The following is a 24335-nucleotide window of genomic DNA, read 5'->3' on the forward strand; positions in this document are numbered from 1 at the left end:
TATATATATATTCCTTTTTTTGATTCTTTTCCATTATAGTTTATTATAAGATATCGAATATAATTTCCTGTGCTATACAGTAAAGCCTTGTTGTTTATGTAACTTGCTTTTTTAAACTCAAAGATGGGTCATGAATATCTTTCCATGTCAATGATGCAGACATACTTTATCTCAGAGTATGGATGTAGCACGATTTATTTAACCAGTCCCCTTAGGATGGACATTTTAGGTTATTTCCAAATAGTCATTATCACATACAAAGCCACAGTGATAATAACACAGCCATGCACCTGTACCCAGGTGCTAGTATTTCTACAAGAAAGATTCTAAGAGGAAGGCTTCCTGGGTCATCTTAGATTTTAGTAATAACTACAAAATTACACCTCAAAAATGTTGTACCAGTCTAAACCCCCACCGACAGTGCAGAAAGCATGAAAACCTTTTAAAACGCTGTCATTTTAACTGTTGTCCTTTCATATTTGAAGAACTCTGGAAAACACCCTCAGGGCAGCATCTCTTAATGAAAAGGTCATATTTGCCCGTGTGGGCAACGATGATCTACATCCAAGGATGACTCAGACATCAGAGGACCCCCTCCACTTTGCCCACCAGCAGGCTGACCCCTGACCCCACAAGGGGAGCTCGCATAGGTCTGTGAGAGTTAGTTGGCTGCTTTGAGGCAGGGGTTGAGGGTGGAGGAAGAGGATTTAGGCTTCTTCGGGGCAAGTGTGGTCTCTGTCTCCTTCCTAAGCCGGCAGCACCTGGCTGCGTGAGAAGGGACCGAGAAGGCTCCCTGCTGAGGGATGTCAGTTTCCATTCATTTGGACACCATGATTTTTCCCAGGGTTGAATTCCTTTTTGAAGGAAGATGTTTGTTTGCTACACAAAGGAGCCACCTACCCAGAAAGGGATTCTGCAAGAAAAGCCGTGTTGATTTCCAAACCTGCTCCTATGGTCCAGAGCACCTCTGCCCATAGATGTGTGCAAACAGCACCCCTATTACCAGGCACACATGTCTGGGCACACACCCTGTGCACTCATTCACATCAGTGTGCCATTTGCCCACAACCCTTCTTTGGTTTGAACAGTCAGACCATTGCTGGGGATGCTGCCAGCATTGCCCTTGACAGAAGGCAGTCGGAGCGAAGGTTGGGTGCTGGGTGGAGGAGGCCTGCCCTGCCACTTCCCACAAAGAGCCGTGCCAGCGAGCCAGAGGGTCTCGGCATATGCCTCGGAACTTACTTGGCTCAGCTGCCGGGCCTGGATAGAGGTGTCACCATGCCAGCCCCTCCTCCACCCGCTTCTTGGCTGCTGGAACAAAGGCCCCCCTTGAGCAGGCTGAGTTTGGGAAACTCATACCAGCAGGTCCCCAGTCCCAGCTTGGATGGGGCCATGGTCCGTCAGCGGCGCTTGATGAAAGATGGCTGGACCTGGAGCAGGGCTTTGATCCCGGGGACAAAGGCTCCTTCCCACCTGCTGAGCTTGGGGGTGGGAAGGGAGGTTCACATTCCCCCGGGGCATGAGTCCCAGGGCTCCGCCTTCTCCTTCATCCCTGTCCCTAGGGCTAGGTCACAAGCGGATGTCTTGGGCAGGAGCCTGTATCTAGGGATTGGGTATCAAAAGAGTAGTGTCAGTAGCCATGTGGCCTTGAACAAACCCTGCAGCAGCTGAGCTTCACCTGAAAAATGAGGGGACTGTCAGCTAGATTGTTTCCCTTTCTGCTATTAACACTCATCCCATCCTGGGCACCTTCTCACCTGCATGTTGGGCGCGGGGTCCTTCTGGGCAGGATGTGGGTGTGGCTGCCAATCTCCTCTATTAAGTGCGCTGGACTGGCCCACCTTGCAAGGTTTCTTGAGCCCATTGTGCAAATGTGAGCGTGAGAGCCCAATTTGACCTTTACACTAAGAGGTGGACTTGTGGCAATAATCCAGAAATGATAGATTTGGGGGGAAAGCCAAGATTGTCAAATCAGTGATCTCCATGGGGTCCTTGGACTATGTAGGAGCTTGACAGGAACCAAATTTATTCATTCATGCACGCATGCAAGCATTCACTCTCTTGCTCATTAGTTCTCATCTGCTGTGCCTGAGATGAGTACCAAGTGTGGTGGGATGAAGATGGCTTCACACCACCCCTCATGGGGGCATTTCATCTGAGAAAGATGCTGGAACGACAGGGTTGTTCTTGGCATTGCACTAACACATTCATATGTGTCATCTCAATGCATCCCCAAAACAACCCTTCAGGGTGCCTACTGTCATCCTTAGTTGAAGGAAAGGAGGCTCAGAGAGGTGAAGTAAGTTGTCCAAGTCACAGAGGAAGTGGCAGATCCAGGATTCAAATCCAGGTCTGTCTTGCCCCCAAATCTCTGCTTCTACTTGGCTCTGAGATAAGCTATTCCAAACTCCATTTTCCTCCCCAGCCATGCTTAAAGGAGCCAGGGGGGTCTCCCTGGAAGAGGAGGCCTTACTGAGACCTGCTGTCAACCTCTCTTGAGGGCTCCTACTCAGTGATGGACCTCTTTGCCCCCTGAAGGGGCCCCTCAGCTCCTGAACTCAGCCAAACCTTCCTGGTTTACAGTAAGCAGCCTCCAGTGCTGTGGAATTTTCAACCCGGGAACTTGGGTTCAGTGGAGGGACCAGAGGGTTCTCAATCCCCTGGCCTGTGTACAAAGGGTCGAGTGTGCATTGGCCCGATGCAGGCTGCAGCCCCGGCTTCATTTCAGTTTCCACCTTTGCCACTGCCCTGTGCTGTGTGACCTTGGGCAAGCTACTCAGCCTCTCTGGGTTGTGGCTTTTCCATCTGTGCAGCAGGGAAGGGGATTGCTCCTCGCTTGGCAAGGGGTCTGGCTAAATGGAACACGGGCCATTGTGGCACAGCCCACACCAGGAGGCGTGAGGATGGGGTGATTTCTAGAGGCTGCAGAAATCACACTGAGAGCTCCTGGCCCAGCTACTGCCATTTGCTAATGAGGAGCAGCATATGTTGATGATTCCAGCATCAGGCTCACTCCTTGGCTGTCTGAGTTTCCAGAGCGAACTGGCTTCCTATTAGGCATTTATACTTATTAATAGCAGCAAATTGCAGGCCTCTGCAACATCTGCTACTTTTTATTTGCAAAGAGCTTCCCAGACCATTTGTATTAGTAGTATTTTGTGACCAATTCTCCAAGGCAGAGGAGGCCGGGGCCTCCTCTCTGAAAATGAGTCAGTGAGGGCAAAACAAGAGGGGAGGATTTGTTCAAGGTCACCCAGACACCCAGAATGGATTAGAGCTCAGGACCTCAGCTCCCCAAACCTCATGCTCTGGGGCTGTCGTCCTTGCTGTTCTGAGTAGCCACGAGCTTGACGCCAGAATCCCTGCCTAGAGGCAGGTGGGGACAGCGGTGACAGCCGTTGCTACTCCCCTTGCCCCTGAACATCAGTCTGCTTTCAAGTGAGGCCCCTACTGAATTAGCCCCCTGGCCAGAGCACAAGCAGGAGAAATTGCAAAGTTCAAGGCAAATCATTCTTGAGGAGTTTTATTGCTGCCAAGTAGATAAAATCACTTCCTGGCACAGGGACAGCCAGGAGGTCAGGACAGAGGGTCCTGCGAGCATCTCTGCTTCCAGTCAGCAGAGATATAATATATCTTAATTAATATTATGATAATATTAACATCTGAAGAGCCATATTCTCTGTCCAGAGTCTTTTCTGGTACTTTGCTCAGGGGCTGGGCCTCCCTGAGAGCTACAAATCTACAGTCATAGCGAGTTTGGGCAGCATGGGAGATGCTGGGAAGATTCATTTGTCATGTTAGATGCAGTTATTAATAATCTCCCCATCATGGTGCCAGATACATATAACCTGAGTGTTTATGTAGACCTGTCTGGTGTTCAGGATAGAAACTACCACACTGCCACCTTACCCCTCCTCGTTCAGCTTCTCGCCTCTCCCCTTCACAGGACCTTTGCACCCGGGTGTCACTTTCTGCCCAGGAACTGTGTATTTGTTAGCAATTGCCCCCAAAATGCTGTGTAACAAACCACCCCAAAACTCAGTACCATACAATAATAAGCATTGATTCTCATTCTCATGGACCTTCAGATCCATTGCATGTCAGCTGATCCAGGCTAAGCTGGGCGGTTCTGCTTCAAGCTGCTGTACCAGCTGAGCTCATCTCCTCTCTGTGGGCTGGGCTCAGGTCTGCTCCACATGGATTCATTTGGCTGAAGAGGAAGCAGCTACCTGGGGAAGCTATCGTCGTGGCAGTGGCAGAAGCACAGAGGGCAAGGGCAAGCACAAAGGCACATCTCAAACCTTTTCCCTGTGCTTGCTGCCATCCATGGGCCAGATCCAGCCCTGAGGCCAAGCCCAAGGTCAAGGGGTGGGAAGTACACTCCACCTCTCCATTCACCATAAAGCCGGGCAGGGATGGGCATGGGGATGTTAGAGGCTACTTTAGGGAAATGACACAGTCTGCCATAGCCCGTGACCAGCCTTCCGACCTCTGCCTCTCTTGCCAGTCTGCCAAGTTCGGAAATACCTACCACCTCTGAGCAAAGAGGATATGAGTGAATGTGTTCCAGGCATCTGGAGTGACATGACATAAACACAGCTTCCCAAGCCAGTGCTCAGCCACCACAAGTTCAAGCCCTGGCAGTGAGAGGCTTAGAGGTCATCATGGGGAGACAGGGCTCCACAAACCCCTGCCTGGCCCCAAGTCAGCAGAAACAAAGCCTGGAGAGGCAACCAGAGGCCACCAAAGGAAAGAAAGGCCCCTGGAGGGGCTCTGAGAGGCTCCCTGAGACCATGATGCTAAGATCCATACGTAATGCTGAGTTAATAATTTTCTAGACAAGGACTGACTTTCCCCAACTCTACTTCCTGTGCCTGGGGACAGGAGACAGATAGGACAGCACAGGGGACGGTGGGTACCAGGCACAGCATCTGCAAGGCTTGACAGCTCCGCGGCAGCCTCTTGGAGTTTCTTAATGCATCATCGTGCCTCTTTTTCTTTTCTTTTCTGACAATTTTTGAAGGAAATTGGGTACTTTAGAAGTCTTTTGGACATTTAGATTAACTCCCGCCATCAGGCTTAGTGTATCCACTGTAGCATTAGCTACAGTTATAAAAGGAGAGATGGAGTAATAACTCACATTTCAACCAGAACGTCAAATGCTTAAACAAATTAGAGATACACACAGACACCTGGACGTTTTAACTGTGGAACATTTCTGAATGTACTCAGCGGAGCAGCAGGTACCCTTTGGAATGCTAACGGCAACAGGCAGAGTGGGACCCTACGGCTAGGGGGAAGCATCTTTCGGAATATCAGGGAAACCAGACGGGCTGGACGGTAAGGGCAACTGCAAAACTTCTTAACACATCCAGGCCCCAGGCCCAGCAGAGAATGGGTTCTGTTGGTCAGAGTGAACGCTTATAAAGGCCAAGGCCATGAGCTGCACTTCTCTATGGGCCCCTTTGCTCTGTTGTCAGTCATTCCCTGTCTTCCTGTCCCAGATCATTGTTTTGTAACTTCATGGTCTCGGTCATAGGGCTGGATAGGTGAGGGAGTAGAGGTGATGATTCTGTTGAGCATAGTTCCAAACCAGACAGAAGTACACTCTATTATTTAGGGAAGTTTACCTTGCTGGCAAAAGGATAAAGCAAACCCCTGTGATTCCCAGAAAGGTAATGGAAGGGGAAAGAGACGTGGGATGGAGATGGGCACACAGATGCTCCTGGTCATCATTAGGGATGAGAAATGCTGATGCAGAAGCTGAGCGATCACAGGAGAATTTGATAAAACCAAGGGCATTTGACCTCACAGGAATATGTGCATTCCAAGACCCTCCCCTGTGCCTCTTGGAAGGGGTGGGAGGTGAGGAACATTTCTGGGTAGAACAAGGCTGTGACATTTTTTTTCCAAATCAGGAAACGGAGGTCCAGAGCCTGAGAGTGAGAGATCCACTTACGTGACAACACACGATAAGAGACATTCATCCCGAACACTTCTGTCCATTTGAGATTAAATTGAAAAGAGTAAACGATGCCTATCTTTTCACTCAGGGATCTCAGAATATTTCATACACATGAATTTGTTATCGGTCTACCAACAGAAAGCTTCTCCCCCTTGACCCAGGCTGCTGGGAAGGAAATAGGTGTTCGTACGTCTACCCGATAGTTGTTTTTTTATTATTGTTTCTTTTACTGTGGTAAGATACACATCGCATAGAATTCGCCATCTTGACAGTTAAGTGTTCAGTAGCATTAAGTGCATTCTCATTGCACGGCAACCGTCTCCACCATCCTTCTCCAGAATGCTTTTCTTCTTCCCAAACTGAAACTCCGGACCCATTAAACACCAACTCTCCATTCCCTTTCCCTCAGCCCCTGTCAACCCCTTTCTACTTTCCGTCTCTATGAATTTGACCGTTCAAGATCTCGTATAAGTGGAATCACGCAACGTTTGTCTTTTTCTGACCGGCTTATTTCACGTAGCGTAATGTTTTCTAGGTTCATCCATGTGGTAGTTTGGGTCAGAATTTCCCTCCTTTTTAAGGCTGAATAATATTCAATTGTATGTATATCCCACATTTTATTTATCCATTCATCTGTCCATGGACACTTGGGTTGCTTCTACCTTTGGGCTATTGTGAATAATATTGCTGTGAACATTGGTGTACAAGTTCAAGTCCCTGCTTTCCATTCTTTGGGGGTAGCTACCCAGAAGTAGAATGACCAGATCATACGGTAAATTCTAAGTTTAACTTTTTGAGGATCTGCCAAACTGCCCAATAGGTTTTTGCATAACGCCGACAGAACGTGCCGGGAAGACTACCCTACCCGAAGCCCCCCACCCATTCTCCCCCAGCACAGTGTAAGTGCACACAGGGGTCCTGAGAGGTGGTGGAGCTCCTGTCTCTAGAAGCAGTGAGGGAGCTATTGCAGCTGCATCAATCAGCACCTCTCCTGGAGTCCAGTGGCCACAAGGGGACAGACCTCACTTGTTTGTGGTCCCCGAGACCATCCATCACTAGGATACAGTCATCTCTAGATAGGTCACATTGCCGTCTGATTTGTTCTCCAGGCAGAAGCCCCCGCCCCATGACTTTCTTTTTTCACCTCTTCCTGTGGTCGGAATTCCCTCACTCAGCTAATTGGCACGCCTGGCACTGTAGCGTAAGACTTTAATCAGCGTTGGGTGGTTTCAGTTAATTGTATGGCTCTGCATCTGGAGTGGTTTGTGTTCCAGGGTCAGGAGAGGAGCCGGCTTTGCTTGGTGTAAGGCGTGGGTGGAGGATCTAGGTATCTGGGGAGAGAGAATCACAGCGCCAAGGTGGCTCCGAATCCATCTGGCCACCTGTGCAGCTTACCAGCAAGGTGTGGAAGGTAAGCAGAGCCATTCGGGTAAAGAATTGCACCCAGATAAATGATGGGCTGAATCTAATTTTCAAAAGTGATTTAAAGTGTCAGGCAAATTTCCGATGCTTTCCAGAATTACACGCGGGATGGGGAGTGAGGCAAAGCAATGATGTAGATTGGGAGATTTGGGGTCAGTCTGGGCGACCGTGGCCATGCCGGAGAATACTGTCTGATGGTGGGACTTTGGAAATTTCCCTGGGCCTGGTTTTCTTTGGAAAAGTCCTGGAAAGGTGAAGGGGTGGGTGGCACTCAGCTTTCGAATGATGGTAACCCTTCTACATGGACTGTCAGAATCCTGGCGGTTTCCCGGTTTTAGCATCCATGCTTTCAAAAGAATGGAGAAAACCTAGATAAATTTCAGAAGAGTAATAAAAAATGACTGAACGTACAGCTAGAAAGAGCCTATAAGAAAAGGTGAAAGGAAGTTGGGTAGCATAATAACTTCCCAGGACTTATGTCCCTGTCCAACAGGGATCCACCCTGATGAAAAGCAAAGAAAAGTAGGTTTTACCAACTGTAGGTGGTAAAAGCCCTGAATAAGTCTAGGAAGCTGGGCCAAGAGGAAGCAGTGAATGGTTTAGGGACAGACATCCCAGTTCAAGGAGGAAATGATGTGATCAAGGTAATAAAGGAGAAAAGCTCTTCCAGGCGTTAAACTCCTGACCAAGCTCACGAGGCCTCGGAAGAGCAGTTTGGGATGACAAGGGGGAGAGGTAAAGCGGCAATGCAAGGAAGAATGGGTATTAATGACAAAGATGACAATAAGAGTTAACTGTCACTTGCAATGTGCTTGACCATTTACAAAGCTGTTTCAAACCTCTTGGGTCATCTGTGCTTTGGGAAACTCTGTGAATTAAGGGAGATTTTTATCTCCATGTTGAAAGATGAGAAAAAATGGGACTCAGAGACAATAGGATCTCATTGCCAGTAAATGGTGAAGTCAGAATTTGAACCCAGCTCTGCAGGCTCCTACTCTGTTTCCAACCAAATGAAAATGACTCTTGTTTAAAATCGAGAGACGAAGGACTTTACAGTTCCAGGTATTGGCATTATTAAATGCCAGTTGCAAAATATTTTTAGAAATCTGAATGCAAAGACTTTGGAGAAGATCAGGTTCAGCAAGCGACTGGCTCTTTTTGTGTTGTACACCCCAGAACCCCATGGCACGGCCATCGGAGACAGATTATAGAACATGTCACTGGGAGAAACCAGGGAGGATATTAAGTTCAGACCAAGAAAATGCTTTTGCTTGAACAAGCCATGATTTCCTCTTTGAGCCTGTGCAAAATATGGAGTGCTAGACAAGCAGCCGGAACATATGAAAACATTATTATGTACTTATGTTACCAACTTTCATCATCTTTGGCCCCTTTTATTACTTTTTTCAGCTCTAGGCATCAAGTTTTGAAAGATTTTTGCCTACTAAACAAACTGTATTTATTAAGTAATAATATATGTCCTATTTTTAGTATGGGAAATACATCACAGAGTATGCAAACCAACAGAAGATAGCAACAATCCAATTTTCATTAGGCTTTTGGAAATATTGAAAGTAACTGTGGACCTCGTTACCACTCATGAATTCCTAGGAGTCCAGCTACTTTGGGCACCATTATTTATATGCTCACATGACCAGTGTGTCTATGCCCATTTAAGGGGTAGGGAAGGCAATTAAAGAGGCAACAGGAGGAGGGTCAGTTCCTGACTGTGTGTAGAGTCGGTGGGTTGGGGGGGGGCGGTAATTTGCAAGAGTCTGATTGTCAGGACCAATTACAAAAACGGGAAGGTGGTATGTCGGCAGAGCCAAGGCATGGCCCAGGCTGATTGCATGAGCAGTAATAAAAGGAAAGATAAAATTCCAAATGTGCAAAAAGACATCTGAGAATGTGGAGAAAGGGCCACCAAGGCCAAGGGCAAAGCTATAGGAACAGGAGAAGGAAGCTAAAAGGTACCTTGGAAAAAGTAAAAATACACGGTGGTCATTAAGATCACTCGATGGGCACTTGAGAAAACAGAAAAGATATATAAAGGGAAGAAGAAAATTAAGGTGGAAAGGAAAAAGGAATCATGTGGGATTTGAAAATAATAATTAATTCTTAATTAATTCCAAAAGAGAGCTTCGAGACTAATTGAGCAGACTCTGGTGCCAGTTCGCCTGTGCACGAGTTACAAGTAGCCCCTGCCAAGTGGTACATAATTTTATGGAGGCAGACCACGAAGCAGCAGAGAAAACACGGCCTCTGCATTTGCTCATGAAGCACAGAGGCTCCGCCAGGTCAGCGTGATTTATACTTCTTCGTGTCTACTGTCTGATGGCAAGAAATTAAAAAGGACAACCAGCTCAAACTCTCTTAGCTCAAGCTGAAAGGTTAGCTAAGAAGTCCTCCATCGAGATAAAAAGGTATCCCGAATGGAAAAGAATGATTACAAAAAAAAACCCAAAACCTTTTGTGAAGAAGCAACTGGCAAAAGTGGAGAAGAAAGACCAAGGCTATAGGAAGAAAATTAAAATTCCATTTGATCCTTTGTATCGTTATTAAGTACCTCCTACGTCTCAGGCCCTGAGAAATCATGTCAGAAGACATCAGGGCAAAGCTACGTTGGAGGGGGCTTCCCTGGTGGCGCAGTGGTCGGGAGTCCACCTGCCGATGCAGGGGACACGGGTTCATGCCCCAGTCCGGGAGGATCCCACATGCCGCGGAGCGGCTGGGCCCTCAGCCATGGCTGAGCCTGTGCGTCCGGAGCCTCTGCTCCGCAACGGGAGAGGCCACAACAGTGAGAGGCCTGCGTACTGCAAAGGGAAGAAAGAGAAAGGAAAAAAAAAAAGCTACATTGGAGAACAAAGAAATTCAAAAGATCTTTAGGAGTATGCAGGAAATAGAAGCATTCGGGCTAAACAGAAATGTCATGTGGAACATTTTACATTAACAAGCTGCTGGTGAAAGCTAAGATAAAGTGTTGGGGTTGGAGAGGAAGCCTCTAGTCATGAAAAGAGTGTGGGTAGGAAGAGAAGCAGCAACAGCTGCTCTTTGAAGGCACCAGAGTGAACAACTTTATGAGCCAGTTGGCCAACATTATGGGAAAGAGAGAGCAAGCGTCATCTACAAAGCGAGTGGATTACACCTTGTTAAAAAGAGAGACAAGGGTCTTGGACTTGGGTTCAGCGCTCTCTGGAACCACAGAAAGGATGGTATTTGGGGGTTGGGGCGGTGGGAAAATTTTAATGTACATGTTATAAATATCTCTGATAACAATGTGATATGAATTCTGTGGAGTCTATTCCCAGGGACTTGTAAGAAAATAACAGTTGGTTGTCTCCCCACGATGCTATGGGCCACCTGCTCAGATGTGATCCCTTTCGGTTCTGGGGCTCTAGGCCCCTTCCTGCTTCTACACGGTTTTAGGTGATACACCTGATAGGATGGCATGACTTCTTGGTGAACTACTGGGTGTTCTGCAAAATCTTGACCACTGTCTCCCGTGTGGTCTTGTCCTAGCTCACCAGAGTCCCTGTGGAGTCCTGTGGTCAGTATCAGAGCTGCGGTGAGTGCCTTGGCTCAGGTGATCCTCACTGTGGCTGGTGTGTGCTCCACAACACGTGAGTACTGCTGGGCAGCTTCCTCCTGCCTCCCCCTGCCCCGGTAATTCTCTCCTTCCTCGTTGTCTTCTCTATCACCACTCTCCTACTGTTTGACCTCTCCCTTCTCTCCCTCTCTTTTCTAAGAACTCTTCCTTCTATGTATCCTTTGTAAATCTATGTATCCTTTGTAAATGTATCCTTTGTAAATCTTATCTCCCTTCTTTTGTTTATCTTATGTTTACCTTCTTTTGTTTACCTTTTGTAAATCTTATCTCCCTTCTTTTGTTCTGACTTCCCTTTAAATTGTCAACTTCCCATAAAAATATATGGAAATGTCAGCATGGGAATGATGAAGGGTCAGGATATGGGAATCACCCTGGATCATTACACACTGGAGGTCTGGAGAGAGATCTCTGGACATTTCTGGTTGCAATTTGACTGTAGACTGTAGACTGACATTCCAGGGCTAAACAGCAGGAAAAAGGCATTGGACTCCTTTCTTTTTTTTTAAGTTTTTTTTAAATATGTATTTATTTATCTGGACAGTAGGGTCTTAGTTGTGGCACATGGGATCCTGACCAGGGATCAAGCCCGGGGCCCCTGCATTGGGAGCACAGAGTCTTAATCACTGGACCACCAGGGAAATCCCTGGACTCTTCTCCAGGCTCACATGGGCCACTAAATCACGTGTGTGATGTCTACTGTCCAGTTAGTGATTTAACAGCCACTTAACAGACTTCAGTATCCCCCCAGAATCTTCTGGTATTTGAGGGGTAAGTTCAAGTGCATAGCACCTAAGAACCCTTCTCCGCAGCCCTAACACTCATCTGGCTGTCAGAGCACCCTGGGCCCGGGGTCACTAGACCAATGTTTGAAACCCTGGTCCAAGTGTTGGCCGATCCCCCTGTGTGGCTCTTCCTTGCTGGCTCCATTTTACTCTCTAGAAGTGGGAAGAAGGCAGTGGTATACAGTGGAGACAAATGGTAGTCTGATAAATGAACTGAGGGGTAGAGGTAGGGTACAGACAACCCCCCAGATGTGAGGGGAGAACAGAAAGCCTTTCTTAGGGGAGCCGAAGACCCTTGGCATTGCTGACTGGAGAAGCCAACAGTAGTTGGGCCCCACCCACTCTGTGGAATTTGGTACCAGCCAAGCTATGGCTGCGGGAACCCCAGGCTTCTAGTTAACACTTGAAACTTGACACGCTGTGAGTTGGACACAACTATTATAAACTAAAAAGAAGGACTTAAGTTTTCTTACTAAGAGCCTGAACTGTATGTGACCAATGGCATTTACCAGTCATTTCCTGCCTCACTCCACCCCAGGAGTGCCTCTGAAAGTTAGACATGCCCTCTTAAATTCTAACACAACCTCTCCAAGGCCCCAGGATGGGTACCCTCCCCTCTCTAGGTGACAGTCTCAGGCATAATGAGACCTAGAGTTCACTAAGGAAAGGTTTGAAATCCCTCGGATATGCTGTGATGGGAAAAAACGGAGACCCATCAACCTACCCTGAAAAGCAAGTAACTTAGAGATGACCAGAAACTGGGTACAGCAGTGTACCCAAAGCTGTGTATCGTAACAGAGAGCAGTGGCGCCTAAGACTGGCCGCCATACAAGAGGATGGAAGAGATTGCATTCAGAATCCAGGTCAGCTCTGATCAACCCAGAGGAGTTGCCCGGATGATACTTTGCAAGGCAGAGGGGAAGTCGTTTTCTTTGTCCCACACAGTGAGCCCTCTCAGAAAGGGACTGTGCTCCAGATCCATTGCTTCCTTGGGGGCCTTAGGCCAGCTGGCTTTCAGCTTGGCTAAGGATGGCTCAGCTGCTCCTGGCGTGAGGCTCTCACACCTGGCATCATTTAAGGGCAATCAGAAAAGCTGGCCCCCCTCTGACACTCTATGCCTGTGGGACCCAAAGGCCGGTCTCTGTGTCAGCTTTGATCCTGCCTGGTGATGTCGGCCAGCCCCACATAGCACTGAGCCCTGTGAAGAGCAGGGGCCCTGAGGCTCTGAGACGGCGGCAGGGGCGCTGTGGGTACGCCCACCTCCCCTCCCCAGAGCTGAGCTAAACAAGAATGACAGGAGGAGGTACCAGAGATTACTTCCTGCGTGGCCTCAGTTTCCCCTCAGTAACATGACACCTGCCTCCTGTCGGGCGGCAGAAAACAGGGGTGGACTGGGGTCAAGGTGAAGTGTGGATGGTTCACAAAGGAAGCCATCAGCCTGCACTGGGAAGCCTCTCTACTCTCAGCGTGGCCTAAAGAAAACAGTCATGGACGTGAACTCTGGGCATCTGCCACCAAGTCCAAATTCCATATTCCCCAGCTGTGCAGCCACCTGAGCCAGCACCCCAGCTCCAGGGTGCTCTGCCAGCTCAAGGTGTGGTTCTCTGTGACCTTGAGCCTCCTGGTTGTGGGATGGGCCTGGTGCTGGGGGCTGTGCTGACATAAAGCCCAACTCCCCCAGGAGGATTCAGCTCACGAGCGCCCTAGGCCAAGGCTGCCCGCCCACCGTGACACTCTGTACATCCATCCTCCCTCCCTCCCTCCCTCCCGGAGTTAATGGCCAGGAGAACACCCTGGCCCACGTGGCCAGGTGAAGAAGAGTAGATGCCTGGATTTGCTAAGATGCTTGTAGTCAGGATATAATGTTTAATTTATATGGAGGGAGATAAACTGATGCTCAGTGTACAGTTTGGAAAGTTTTGATAAATGCAAAACCCAGGTAATCCACACCCCCGTCAAGATGTACAGTATTTCTTCATCCAGAAAGTACTCTCATGCCCCTTCCTAATTCTTCCCAATGGGCCTTTCTTTTCCTTTTTTGCTTAAGTTCAAGGCAAAGCCAGACATTGCTTCTCCTATATGTCCAGTTTGCACCCCTTTTCATTTGAAATAGATGCCAACAGGGCTTTCATGGCTGAGACTGATGCATGAGGATGTGGGCCCAGCAGGAAGGAGGGCAGGCAGAGGCTGTGTGGGAAGGATGAGGGTGGCCAGAGAGCCTGCAGAAGCTCCCCCTGGGGCACCTGAGTTTACTAGGAAGGGAGGGAGGTGAAAAGTGCAGGGGATTTCATCACTTCGGAGGGGCACCATGCCCACACACACCCCCTGTGCCAGGCACTGTGCTAGGCTCAGGGCATACAAGGGGCCTGCATTAGACCTTCTGCCCAGAAGCAAGTTCTTGGGAACCAGGCCTCTGGTCCAGGGATGGGGTGAAGGTTGCAGTCTGTGCTAGAATCAGCATGTTTGTCAGGTCCACGCCGCAGACAAGACCCTGTGCTACGTGCTACAGGGCCCAGCCAGCCTGCCCCAGGAAAACTGTGCAAAAGAGCATCAGAAACAGGGTTCCTTGTGGTGTCAACATACATCCATTTTCTGTCACTTCTGCCAACTTTTCCCATGGTTGTAAGAAGTGAGAGGGTGGGGAATTTTGTGGGAAGAGAATGACAGCAGAAGCTCTGTGTGTGTGGACAGAGAGAGGACAGAAACAGACAGAGCAACAGGAGGAGAGAGAGAGCGTGCATGCAGCTCCAGATGGGGCCCCATCCAGCAGGTGGCTCAGGTGGCTGAAAGGGCTGTTTGTACCAGCAAGGGCACAGGTGGGCTGCAGACTGAAGGGGCTTAAGAAATGCTCATGTAATTGAAAGCCTCCCTCCTGTTACTCACCCTCAGTTATCCTGAGCACAGGCTTGCCAACCCAGTAGCACGGAGGGTCACCCCTGTTGCCCTCTCTTTCAGCCCCGGGCCCCAGCCCACAGCCTTGCTGGCTTCTAATGGTAATGACAGCTTCAACAAACTGTTTATTTGTCCATCACCTTGAGCCTTTGTTTGCAGGGCCATTGGGCCTGAGCCTATTCTGACTTGGATGAAAGAAAGGAAAGGCTGCAGTGCACCCACAGCCCTGAAGCCCAGCTTTCACCTGTCTTGGGCCTGGAAAGATCCCTCCAACCCCCAGGTCCCCAGCCCCCTCTCCCTCTTCCCCTCCCGTGCCCAGGCCAAGAAGCCCATCAGTCGCAGCAGGTAACGGGATCCCCCACAGACCTAGTCCCATCGATCGGCCCAGACGTTACCTTTCTTCAGCAGGGTCATCAGCGTCACTCCTGGGAGGCTCATGTAACTCAGGACATTGACAGGCGAAAGATAAGATCAGCTTTTATAAAGTCCTTCCCTCCCCCCTGGGACCCCTCCTCTTTGCGGATTTCTTCTCTTGGAAGGATGCCCTCCCTGGATGGCTTGGCATGGGTCACTGTTCAGGACTCACTTTATATAGTTTCTGCCAAGATGGAGAGAAGGAAAGGAGACGAGAGGAGAGGAAAAATGCTGCTACCTACACAGAAGGGATGGGTTAAAACTAAGAACCTGTCTGTGGACAGACCCAGTCTGGGCCCAGTTTCCTGCCATAAAATGGCAGTGAAGAGCCATCTTACAGCAACGCCTTGAAAATTAAGGGAGGAATGTGCAGGCAGCCCCCTGGGGGACTAGCTCTGACTTCATTGGCTGTGTAAGCAGAGGCTATGGGTCAGACCCAGGACCTCCTCCGTGGTCCCTGTCCTGTTGCTGTCCTCCCCGGGACTGGAGGGCTGTGATGGGGTGGCTGGGAGAAACCCACCACTGGGAAGTCTTCCTTCCCAGACAGTCTTCAGCAGCCATGGGTGTGGCTGTCCAACGGCCACCTGGGAAAGGGCAGAGAGAAAAGTTTGTTCCACAGTCACACTAAATGTCCCCTTAATCAAGTCCAAACTGATTCCAAAATGCCAGTCCTTTTGTGCTGCTTCTTAGCATATCCCATAGCCTGGTTTTATGTTTATTTTTATTTTTTAACCTGTATCCAAGGGCTACTGAATACTCACCCTCTAAGTCAATGATCTCTCCTTGGGCTCTTTGCAGGATGTCTACACAATCGTGAGGAATTGTTCAGATCCACTTCTGCCCAGCAAACTCTTTGCAGTCTGTGCTGTGGCCTTCCCTGACGCTTTGCGAAAAATTTGTCAGCCTCTGGTCCAGAGGAAAGAGTCCCAGACGAGATCCTAGGGTATTTGAATTTTTCTCACCCCAGCTCAATAGATACAGAACCAATCCACAGGGGATTGGTTCCAGGACCCACAGCAGGTACCAAAATCCATGAACGTCAGATCCCCTAGTTGGCCCTCTGTATCTGTGGTTCCACATCCTAGAGTCACGGTACTGAAAGGCCTCACCTGGTCCGTGCCCTTCATATAAGAAACCCCTTACACACCATCTGCCTAGAAGGCCTCCCTTTATTATCCAGTCTGCCTTTCTCCAAGCTACACATGCCACCTGCCCATTTCTGGGGGCATTCCTGAAGAGGGCAAGGGTAACGATGTTAGGAAACCCAGTCTCTTCCCTCGTCAGGGTTCCCAGATGTGGAGACAGTGATCAGAAAGCCCGCGTGATCTCCAGCTTGAATAAGGTTCCTCTTACCTTTTCTGTAAAGGGCATTTAGGGAGCCCTACCCCATTTGTTTCCAACCTCCTCATGTTCTAAACACAGATTCCCCAAATATTGCACTTGAAGCACAGGCCATGACCAACGTGAAGTGTTAAGGATGGGGGATCACCTATAGGGAGAAGCAAGGAGCCAGTTCTGATATCCGAGGCTGGTAGACCCACACTACCTGGAGGGCCTGGAGAGACGGACCAGCGGTGGTTTCCCCCACCTCCACTGCAGTTTGGAGGCTCGCCCAGGCCGGACTCACAGAGAGCCCCACTTCCAAATGGAAATTTGCTTGCCCAGCCAGCAGCGCTGGGAGTTAATATTTCCATCACTGTATTTAGGAATTAATTTCTAGAGAACTTAATCACCACCTCTTTCCCTCTCCCTTACCCCCTTCCTTTCTCCATTCCTCTCCCTTCTAATTTTCCACTTGGCTGGGAATTCTCCAGCAGTGAAAGTTCAGGCTTAGGGGAGGCGGTGGTAGCTGCTTCTTTAGAGAAGATAATCTCATTGGAACCACTGACTTGAATAATAACCCCTCCAGGGGCCAGGGCCTTTGTCCCCAAGGGCTTTTAGCACCTCTGAACTGGAGCTGGAGGACCAACTGCAGAGAAAGTGGAGGGAGAAGGGGAGGGAAGAAGAGCCTAGGGGGGCCAGACTCCAGTTCTGGGGCCCGGGCTGTGTTCCTGGAGCCTGCTTCCTGCTGGCCACCTGCAGATCTGCGATTCCTGGGGGTGGCAATGGTGCTGGCAGGGATGACTGTCTGGAAACTCAAAGCCATATAGCATGCACTATTTGAGTCCTGCCTGGAAAATGGATGAAGCAGGGTCTTCCGCCATGTCCAAGGTGTCCCCACAGTGGATTGCAAGGACGTGCTTTCGGAAGTACCTGGAGCCCCTTTGAAGGAAACATCTAAGCCCCCCAACCCAGGGGTCATGAATTAACCCTTTGCACATTCCCTAGCTCTTGCCTGACCTAATGGAAAATCATAGTCCCAGAAGGGCAGGAGGCCATTCCCCTGACAGACCCTTTGAGAACTCAGAAGGAATCCATTCTTCCCCTACATTTTCCTATCACTTCGAAGGTCAATTGTCCGTGCTTTTGAACATTTGTAGCTTCCGCCCTCATGGGTCCTGAGCGATAGTAGAAATGTCAAAACACCCCTGACACTGACCTTAAACTTGACTTTCCACGAAGAGAGCTGAGTTCTCAATACCCTTTGACAGCTAGGAAGAAAGCAGAGCTACAGCCCAGACTACTCTTTTTTTCCTCTTTGCTCCCTCCTGCCATCTGGGGCTCCCCCTCCATCATTAAGAGGAAAAGTGCTGCAGCCATTGCTGTCTTTTCATCTTTGATTTGCCCTGTGGTCCAGTCTGGGAGGAGATCTGTGCTTCTACATCAGCTGCAGTTTGGAGGGGTTGGGTGGGAAAGCAGAGGAGGGATGGGGTAATACTAGGTTTTATGGAGGGCTTATTACATATGAGCTATGCTCTGTTCTAAATGCTTTACTTGCATCATCTTTTAACCCTCATGATAACCCTATTAGGTAGGTACTATTTTGTCCCCATTTTATAGATGAGAAAACTGAGGCAGCAAAGAGGTTAAGTAATTTGCCCAAGATTACAAAGTTAGATGGGATGTTTAAAATTGTAAGCCACGGGTGGCTTCCCGGGTAAGACCTAAATCTGCAGGAGATGATACCTGTTTAGTTGTGGGCTCTCGGGAGCCATGGAAAGATGCAGCCTCATGAACTCCGGGAGCAGCAAACCATGCAGATAGACCTTGTCTTGAGATCCCTCAACCAAGTTCCTTTGTACCTCCTGCAAGAGAGAAGGAGTTGCCTCTTTTCTATCTAGACTCTATTTGGTAACTTCAGGTGATGTTTGGGCTGAAAGCAGCTTCATTTTTCCTCTCTGCATAATTTAATCAAAGACATTTTTCAGATCTACTGATTGCTCTTGGAAATAGGAACTTCAAAGTTGGGGAGTCAGTGAATAATTGAAGTCTGTACCAGCTCTCTGGGTCTGCTGTTGATGGGAGTAATAACACTATTAATAGTGATGTCAGCGCAGACACCCTGGAAAAGTCCATAACGTTAGCTTAATGGCCGGAGGTAATGAAGTCCTCGCAGAGGAGCCAGCCTGGTAAATTAACTTCCCAGACTTTTAGGCAGATGCCCTTGTTGTCATGGGTCTGCTAGAACAGCCTGGGGGTGCCTTGGAGACAACCACACTCACATCTGACCTTTCACCCTTGGGATGAGATTCCTGGACGGGTCTCAGCAATATTCAGAGTGTTTCCAGTGGCAGGCGAAAACAGCGATTAGCATAGAGAATAAGATTGAGAGGACATTTTTAAATTGCCCTAAGCACAGAAGGGGACATCAGGATGGCAAGGAAAATGGGTTTAGTCTAGAAGCTTCAGGGAGGTAGAGCACAGTGGGTGAGAATAGAGGCTCCAGAGTCCATCTGTGTTCATACAGGCTCCCTCTGATTAGCTGATGACCTTGAACAAGTGACTAACTGCTCTCTGTAGTTTCCTGATCTGTAAGGTGGGGTTTAGAATGGTTACCTACCTCCCATCATCTCTGGGAGAGCTCAGTGACATAAACTGTAAGCCCCTTATCACAGTGCCCAATAAGAGCTCAATGACTAGTAGCCATGATTATTTTATTCAGAATTGTGTTTTATTTCTGCGTTACACATCCACTTTACTCCAAGGTCATCCTTTCTGTCCATATCTCCCCTTTCTTCCTTTAGTCCACGCCTTCAGTGATTTCTCAGCTAAATTCTCCTCTCAGACCCTCCACTATTAGGCCGTCCCTCCCACCGAGGCCAAGATGCAGCCTCATGAACTCCGGGAGCAGCAAACCATGCAGATAGACCTTGTCTTGAGATCCCTCAACCAAGTTCCTTTGTACCTCCTGCAAGAGAGAAGGAGTTGCCTCTTTTCTACCTGGACTCTATCTGGTAACTCCAGGTGATGTGGATGGCATACTTCCTTCCCCGTGGCTGGGAGGAGAGGCCCCCGCAGTTTCCTCTGTGCCTTGAGAGTCACCCTGAGAGCAGATCAGGGTATCCAGGTGCCCCTCTCCCTTCACCTCTTACCCTACCCCTCACCTGTCTGCTTCTTGAGACAGAGGTTCCCTTCCATATCCCTGGCTGTTCCCTTCCCTACTCAGCTCCTTGCCGGGTGCTTCCTCCGCTCCTGCAACAGCCCCTGACATCCTCCCTTCTCGGCAGAGTCTCTCCTCTTTAACCAAAAGAGATCAGCACTCAGGAGGGATTTCCCTGCAGTCCCATCTTACCTCAACATGTCCCTCTGAGGACCCTGCTTTCCCTCACTGCCACCCCACAGCAGAATCAGTAGCCCAGAGGTGCCAAATCATGGCCACTCAGCGCAGCTCCATGTTCACCAGGCTTATCCAGCTTGGATTAGATACTGTTTCCTGAAAGTCAAATACCTCCGAGCAGTCAACTCCCACTGGAAGGCAGGGCAAGCCCTGGCCCCGGCTGAGAGCTTAAGTGCCTTCCCCTATGTGTGATGTGTGCATTTGGGTGACCACCCTGACTTTTATGTGCGTCTTTCACAAGGCTCCATCAGTTACGACCGTAAGATCCCAGGTCACCTGGATGTGATCCACCGATGACAAGGCACACTTTGAACAATAATAGGACACGGACACTAGGCAATAGCGAACCTTCTACAGCAGTGATGCTGGGCCATGGAGCTGGGATTCGGATCCAGCGCAGCCCGGCTCCAGAGCGTGCTCTGAACTTCTACCCTTGGCAACTTTGATCCCTCCTCCCCTCTCTCCTGCCCACCTGTTTACCTTCTGTCTGCTGGGCAGGAGATATGCAGGGGATTCCAGAGTAAGTCAGGCGTAGTTTCTTCTTTTGGGAAGTTCACACTTGGTAGGAGAGGGCTGCGCTTAGCCTAATAATTGTCATATAGTCTAAGAAGTTCTAGACGGTGGGAAACACCAGAGCGCTCTTAACGTTGCCCGGGGTGGGAGTGGGTTGGTGGGAAGAGGGGCCCACGGCAGATGCATTATAGTTGAACCATGTCTAGAGGGACAGGTAGAAGTTGGAATGGGGAAAAATGTGGCGAGAGGGCAGTGCAGACAGAGGAGCTGGCGTGCACAAAGCCGAGGAAATCGGAAAGAGGAGATACGTGGAGAGAACAGTCTCGGTTTGTGAAGGGGGGCGGGGGGCTGAGGCTGAGTGGGGAGGGGGAATAGACAGCACTTCCAGCTCTTTCTGTGAATGAGGAGGCCCTGAGGGCACTCTGGGGTGACTCTCAGGGTTTCGCATGTGACAACCAGTGATTGGAATTACCTTCTTCTTCCAGTTTGGGCTTGATGGGGGAGGACCAGGCTGGAGGAAGGAAACTAGAAGGTCAGTCCTGGGCACGCTCAGTTCGGACGTGTCCTAGGAGCCGCTGGCAATGCCTGACCTCCGCACCGGCCCCTCGCTGGACCAGCGGTCTCCTCCTGAGTCCCTGATCAGTCACTCTGTCCTTCCCAGGTGCACCCGGAAGGAGCGCTGTGAGCGGTCCAGAGAGCCCCGCAGGTTTGCCTCTGAGATGAAGCAGTGCGTCCGGCTGACCGTCCATCCCAGCAACATCTCCGTCTCTCAGTACAATGTCCTGGTAAGGCCGTGGGACCAGGATCCACGGATGTCGGAAGAGCCTTCCCCCTGCCCAAAAGGGCCTCAGCCCAACACCCCTCAGGAGGGCTGGGCCTAGCTGGCCAGCAAGGCCGCTCCAGAGCAGGGCAGGGATGTTAAAGAATGTGTCCCCGGGGATGGAAGATGGGGACGTTTGCAGGACTATCGGGGAAGAGGCTTTATGCGCAAGGGGTAGAAAGACAGGGAAAACTGGCACCAGAAATGACTGGAAGTGTGACCAAGAGGGGGAAAGTGTTGGGAGCCTTATCCTTGTCTTTGAGATGGGAAAGATATATGTGCAGAGGGAGAAAAGGGGGCGGTGGTGCCCACGTTCTTGCTGGGCACCTGCTGGTTGGTGTTGCCATTTTCCAAAGTTGGGGATAATGGAGAGGAGCCTGAGCAGCAGTTCCTCGGGGCCTCAGTCCTGCCCAGGGCCTCCCTCCACCTACAAATCCCCTGAACGTTCTGTTTGCTGGGGCCAGATCCATTCAGATGCATATTTCTTTTGTCTCTGTCTCTTACCATCCCACCACCTTCTCTATCCTCTCCGGTCATAAATTGGGTCTCCTCTTCTGTACGTCAATATTGCCTCACGCTTTTCTTTCTTCTCTTTCTCTCTGATCTCTCTTGCTCTCTTTCTTCCTTTATTCCATACCTTCTTTTTCCCATGTCTCTCTCCTCCTCTCTCTCCCCCTGCCTGGCTGTTCACAGCTGGTCCTGGAGACGTACAATGTCCCAGAGCTGTCAGCTGGGGTCAGCTGCACCTTCGAGGACCTGTCAGAGATGGACGGGCTGGTGGTAGGCAGTCAGATCCAGTGCCACTCCCCAGCAGCCAAGGAGGTGCCCCGGATCATCACGGAGAACGGTGAGTGGTCCCCAGAGGCAAAGCGGGGTGGCAAGTCCTTCCTCCCGCCGCCTGGATGATGAGAACTCAGGACAGACACGTGGGATAGAGGGAGCGCACAGGAGGGGAGGGTCAGAGGAAGCGGCGTGCGTTGGTAGGGGTGTCACAGGAAGAGGGGGATGGAGTGTCCCTCCGCTGCCTTTGGAATTGAAACCAGGTGAGCATCCAGGAGTCACCCTCACCCTGGGTGGGGAGCGGTGCCAAGAGGGCGGGGGAGGGAAAGGCCAGCACAGTTGCAGAGTGTCCCGGTCAAGTTCAGAGGTCATGCTGGAGCATGAGAGGGCTGGCGTGGAGGGGCACGGGAGGAGGGATGGGGTGCAGGGGTCATCTGCTTCCTTACCCCCTGCCTGCACTGCTGGGTCTCTGACCCTGAACCGTTGCCCCCCCCCCACCCCCGCCTCCCCGGAGCTTCCTGTTGCTGGCCGGCTGCCACAAGAAGGACAGAGTGGACAGAGGTCCAGCGCTGAGAGGGACAGGCCTGCCTGGGCAGCCTGATTCCATGTTGGCCCTCCCATTTGGGCTTGTCACATTTGTTCCGAGCTGATTGATTAATGAGCCTCTCAGGGAAGGCACAGAACAAGGGGCCTGGGGTCAGGGCTGTGAATTAAACATGGGCCCCAGCTCCTCCCTGGTGCCAGCTGAGGATTCCAGGGATGTCTGCCCGAATGGAGCCCACCAGACGAGGGGGTGTCAGCACAGGGTCTTTCCTTACAGAGATGGGGAACGAGCTCGTGAGTGCTCGCACACCTACGTGTAAAACCTCTGGCATAATTTGTGGCAGCGTTGCCGAGAGTCTACATGTTTCTCCTGGTAGCTAATCAATGTGTGTATTTGTAATTCTGTGAGGGCTGCATGGACATCATGTATGTGAATGCACATTTGAATGCCTGTCAGTGTGTGTGTGTGTGTGTGTGTATGTGTGTGTGTGTGTGTGTGTGTGGACAGGAAAGGACCTGGTGAGCGAATGAGAGGTGGGTGCTGGGAATACAGTGTGGAAGGAGAAGTAGACCGGAATCAGCCCCTGCAGCTGTTCTCGGGGTTGTCCTGGGACCGGGCCCGACCGCATCCGAATCCGGTAGAGCTGAGCACACCCCATGGAGAGTGGGCTCCCCTTTGCCAGGGTGCATTACTCTCACTGGGACCCGACACGGGGCAGTGGCCGCCCCCACCCCACCTCCACCTCATGGCTGGCTCCGCCCACAGGCGACCACCATGTCGTCCAGCTGCAGCTCAAGTCGAAGGAGACAGGCATGACCTTTGCCAGCACCAGCTTTGTCTTCTACAACTGCAGCGTCCACAATTCGTAAGTGCCCCTCCAGCCTCACTCAGCTCCCTGTTTCTGGGGTCAAAGTTCATCCAAAGATAGAAGACCCCACCACTTTCCCAAGGACTTACCATCTAGAGGCCCTGTAAGGCGACCTCCTTCACCCCTAGAAGGAGAGAGACTCCCTCCTCTGGCACGCACAGGGTTAATGGGAAGAGGCTAGAACGGGCAGCGTGATAACCTGTGGGCTGGGGAACTCCAAGTCCCTAGCCCTTACATCTTCTCTGGCCTAAGTCTGCTAACGTGATTCACTTTCCACCATCTGTTGAGGAGGGGGGTGCTTATTACCTGAAGAACAGAGCGGCCAGCACCCCAGGTGAGAAGAGGGGTCTGGGGAGGGAGAGAAGGCGCCACGTGTGTCCAGGCAGTGGTCCAACAAGTCACCTGAATGAACGCTCAGCTCTGCACAGTCCCCTGCAGGCTGGGTCGGGACTCAGGCTGGCGATGGTCAGAGGCAGGCTTCGGCCTGGGGTGGGCTTCTAGCTCTGGCTCCGGCTCCAGCTCTGGCTCTGTTTGACTGAAGCCTCCCCTTCCCAGGGGAAGCCACAGACGATGGAGGCTTGGGCTCTGGAGTCAGACCAGCTAGGAAAAGTAACCCTTCTGGGCCCCAGTATCCTCTGTAAATGAGGAAATAGTAGTCCTCCTCCTGGTATGTCACCTAGATTTTTTTTGGTACGCGGGCCTCTCACTGTTGTGGCCTCTCCCGTTGCGGGGCACAGGCTCCGGATGCGCAGGCTCAGCGGCCGTGGCTTACGGGCCCAGCTGCTCCGCGTCATGTGGGATCTTCCCGGACCGGGGCACGAACCCGTGTCCCCTGCATCGGCAGGCGGACTCTCAACTACTGCGCCACCAGGGAAGCCCTCACCCAGATATTTAACAGCTGACATGGCAAGGGCACGGTCCCCTCGGCTGGGACATCGCTGCTTGCTGTCTGCTCATCAGCCCTGCTCAGCCCACAGGATGGCTGTGAGGGCTAGAAGAGCTATGACAAAG

The 24335-nt window shown here is 50.6% G+C and overlaps 1 protein-coding gene across 5 annotated transcripts in view; it reads left to right on the forward strand.

The window, feature by feature from the left end:
- Nucleotides 1–24335, forward strand: part of PLXNA4 (plexin A4) — a 366609-nt gene that overhangs the window by 257882 nt on the left and 84392 nt on the right. For all 5 annotated transcript variants that reach the window (XM_024737970.1, XM_024737968.1, XM_024737969.1 and 2 more), the window contains 4 exons: nucleotides 10907–11007; nucleotides 20974–21097; nucleotides 21826–21979; nucleotides 23222–23321. In XM_024737970.1, coding sequence (XP_024593738.1) covers nucleotides 10907–11007; nucleotides 20974–21097; nucleotides 21826–21979; nucleotides 23222–23321 — 479 coding nt within the window. The remainder of the gene's footprint in view (nucleotides 1–10906; nucleotides 11008–20973; nucleotides 21098–21825; nucleotides 21980–23221; nucleotides 23322–24335) is intronic.

Source organism: Neophocaena asiaeorientalis, unplaced genomic scaffold (assembly GCF_003031525.2).
Source record: "Neophocaena asiaeorientalis asiaeorientalis breed wild unplaced genomic scaffold, Neophocaena_asiaeorientalis_V1.1 scaffold364, whole genome shotgun sequence".
In the NCBI taxonomy this organism is placed as follows: Eukaryota; Metazoa; Chordata; class Mammalia; order Artiodactyla; family Phocoenidae; genus Neophocaena; species Neophocaena asiaeorientalis.